The sequence below is a fragment of the Anolis carolinensis genome, unplaced genomic scaffold (assembly GCF_035594765.1).
Source record: "Anolis carolinensis isolate JA03-04 unplaced genomic scaffold, rAnoCar3.1.pri scaffold_10, whole genome shotgun sequence".
Lineage (NCBI taxonomy): Eukaryota > Metazoa > Chordata > Lepidosauria > Squamata > Dactyloidae > Anolis > Anolis carolinensis.
This window is the reverse complement of record NW_026943821.1, coordinates 221,336-224,734: the sequence shown is the minus strand read 5'-3', so window position 1 is coordinate 224,734 and position 3,399 is coordinate 221,336. Positions and strand designations below refer to the sequence as shown.

Sequence of the window (3,399 nt, the reverse complement as noted above, 5' to 3'; positions counted from 1 at the left end):
TGCTCTGCTCTGGCCTTGCTTTCTTCGCCTGGATCCCCTCCCCTCCCCTGAGAAGACAGACACAGGCTCCTGGCAAAGCTGGCCATTCATGGGATATATATCAAAATATATCACAGCCATATTGGGGGTCTCTTTGGCACAAGCCTCTGCAAAAGGGGCCCAGCAGGGCATCCGTGGGGCTCGGGATTTTTTATGCCTTGGAAACAGATACGGAGAATCACGAGAGCACTAGGAGAGTGTTTTCATTACTCTGTATTCGGATGCCAACCCTATGAATGCCTCCTGCCCACCTTGGCATTGATTGGGAAATTATTGGGGGAAAGGGTGAAGTGGCCCCTGCCCACAACCTACACGGGACCTCTAGGCATTGTGCCTCTTGTTCCTGGCTCCCTCATCCGCCATCATGGCTTGCAAAGGGACTCCATCTTTTTGGGTGTGTTTGTGTGCAGAGAGCGGAAGGGAAGCCATTGGAAGCCCCCCCCCCCACTTTGAAGACCCCCCCCCCCCTTGTAGGAGAGATGCAGCTTAGGGCGCACGTTCACATACACATTTTATTAGGTAACTGGTCCCATTCATCCGTTGCCCGCAGGCCTTGAGCCCCTTTCACGGGGGGGGGGGGGGGTACTGGCCGGAGGGGGCGCGTGGGGTCAGGGGTCGTGCCCCTCCTGCCCCTGGAGGAGGCTCCGCAGGAGGCGGTGGAGGCCGGGGCAGAGGCGCCCGTAGCCGTGGCGCGTCAGGTGCAGGTAGTCGTACATGTCGTGGTGGCTGATGGTCCCGTCCGAATGCACGAAGCCCGGGTCGGCGTCCAGGAAGAAGGCCCCCGGCAGCAGCGGCACCTTCTGGCTCAGCAGCTCGTTCACCCGCCGGTTCTTCTCCCTCAGCGGGTTGGGGCTCTTGCCGCGCGGAAGCAGGCCCTGCAAGGGGGAAAGCAAAGCGGGCAAGGGGTCCGTGGGGTGAGACCCCCACCCGCTGAGCCCTCTGCCGCCCCCCCCCCCCCCCGCGGCCTCACTCACCAGCACCACCACCTGGGCCTGAGGCTGCTGCTCCCGCACCAGGCGCACAATGGCTTCAATGCCGCCGGTCACCTGCTCCGCCGTGTGGCCGTGGTTGTTGGTGCCCACCCAGACCACCACGATCTGCAGCAGGAGGGAAGGAGAAGGGCCGCCGTCTGTCCATCCGTCAGGCACAGAGACCGGCCTCCCCGGCAGCACCATCCCCACCCACACACCCTGAGAAGGGGGCCCTGCCTGGCAAGAGCCCCCCCCCCACTACAACAATTGTATACAATATACATATAATATTCATAATGTTATACTGTAATACAATAGAATACTAATAATACAATATAATATTAATTATATATTTTACATATAATATTACTAATAATATTACAATATATTGATATACAGTAGAGTCTTACTTATCCAACGTTCTGGATTATCCAACACATTTTTGTAGTCAATGTTTTCAATATATCGTGATATTTTGGTGCTAAATTCGTAAATACAGTAATTACAACATAACATTACTGCGTATTGAACTACTTTTTCTGTCAAATTTGTTGTATAACATGATGTTTTGGTGCTTGATTTGTAAAATCATAACCTAATTTGATGTGTAATAGGCTTTTCCTTAATCTTTCATTATCCAAGATATTTGCTTATCCAAGCTTCTGCCAGCCTGTTTAGCTTGGATAAGTGAGACTCTACTGTAGTAGTTTATTGCCAGTATTGTACTATGCTATTAATATAATAATGTATGTAAATTTAATTTGTAAGCCGCTCTGAGTCCGCTTCGGGGTGAGAAAGGGCGGGATATAAATGTACCAAATAAATAAATAAATAAATAAACCTCACTCCCCGCGGCCAGGAAGAGGAGGATAATACACAGTCATAACAACAACAATAGTAATATTCGCAGATACATCACACAGGCCTAGGTGCTTGGGAAGCCAGCAGAAGGATCCTGTCTGCTGTGGACTCATCATGTTGTGTATCAATAGTAATAATATAAAATATAAATAATATATCATAACAAAAGACTGTATATGAAAATATAATAAAATAAAATTAATTGAAAGCTATAATAAAATATATAAAAATAATAATATATAATAAAGTATAGGATAATTATAATGAACAGTGGTGCGCTTTTCCTCCCTCCCTGTGTTTTGGACTCCAACTCCCAGAATTCCTCTCGGCCTCAGGCCCTTTCCTTTTCCCCCTCAGCCGCTTAAGCGGCTGAGGGGGAAAAGGAAGGGGCCTGAGGCCGAGAGGAATTCTGGGAGTTGGAGTCCAAAACACAGGGAGGGAGGGCTGAAGGGGAGCGCGTTTTCCCGAGACCCCCGCTTGCCCCTGACCTTGGGGCGGATGTGCCGGAGCTCCCCGGCCTGGAGGCGCCAGAGGACGTGCTGCGTGGCGTCGCCGCCGATGCCGAAGTTGAGCGCGTGGAGCGGGGAGAAGAGCTCGCGCCAGACCTGCGGGGGGAGGGGGAGAAGGGGCGTGGTCAGGCGGGCGGGGGCGGGGCCTCCCTCCCTCCCCCCCCCCCTTTGGGGCGCCCCCTCTCGCCTCGCACTGGTGGAGCAGCTGCACCAGCGAGTCCCCCACGAAGACCACCTCGGGCTCCTTGTCCTTGCTGTCCGCGATGAAGCGGTGATGCTGCGGGAGAGAGAGAGAGGGGGGGGGGGCGGGGGAGGGGGGTCAGGAATGGACAAGACAACCCTAACCCTCCGCCCCCCCCGCCCCCTCCCTCCTTACCAGCGACATCCACCGCCCGTCCCCTTGCAGGTCTTCCGCCGGCGCGGCCACGCTGGCCGGGTTCTTGTCTCCGTCGCTCATCTTCCCTGAAGGAGGAGAACAACGCTGAGCCGAGCTGAGCCGAGCAGGCCGCTCTTTCCTTCCTCCGGAAGGGATCCCGCCTCCCCCCCCCCCCCCGAGGGAGAATGGTTTCGCCCACCTCCCGCTGCCTGCCAGGCCGGGCGCCTCCACTCCGCAGGGAAACGGGGGGCTTTGCTCTGGAGGCCCGCCCCCTTTGGCGCAGAAGGCCCCGCCCACCCCTCGTTCTCCTGGACGGGAGGGGGCGGGGCAGACCAACGGGTCAGAGGGTGCGGGGAGGTGCGGACAATCTAGCCATTCTCCCCCCCCCCCCCCCCTCTCTCTCCCTCGGGGGTCCGGCAGGCAAAGCCAACCTGGGCGGAACCACCCGGCGAGGCAGGCGGGGCCTGTCTCCCTCCCTCCCTCTTTCTCCCCCCACCCCCCCACAGGAAATGGTTCCTCCCGCGCCGCTTCTTTGTGCTCAGAGCGCTCGCCCTCCCTGGCCCCGCCCCTCGCTTGCCAATCCGGCTCCTCCGGCCCCGCCCCCTCACGCCAACCCAGCTGCAGGTCCGCCGGCGGCCACACG

At 56.7% G+C, this 3,399-nt stretch overlaps 1 protein-coding gene across 1 annotated transcript; it reads right to left on the bottom strand.

The window, feature by feature from the left end:
• Positions 1-533: 533 nt before the first annotated feature.
• Positions 534-3,106, bottom strand: pafah1b3 (platelet activating factor acetylhydrolase 1b catalytic subunit 3). Its single transcript, XM_062962709.1, has 6 exons — positions 2,956-3,106; positions 2,757-2,842; positions 2,568-2,657; positions 2,360-2,476; positions 1,014-1,136; positions 534-914 (listed from the first exon to the last, which is right to left on the bottom strand). The coding sequence occupies exons 2-6, from the start codon at positions 2,835-2,837 to the stop codon at positions 648-650; spliced, it is 678 nt and encodes a 225-aa protein (XP_062818779.1). The 5' UTR covers positions 2,838-2,842; positions 2,956-3,106; the 3' UTR covers positions 534-647.
• Between the last annotated feature and the right edge of the window lie 293 nt (positions 3,107-3,399).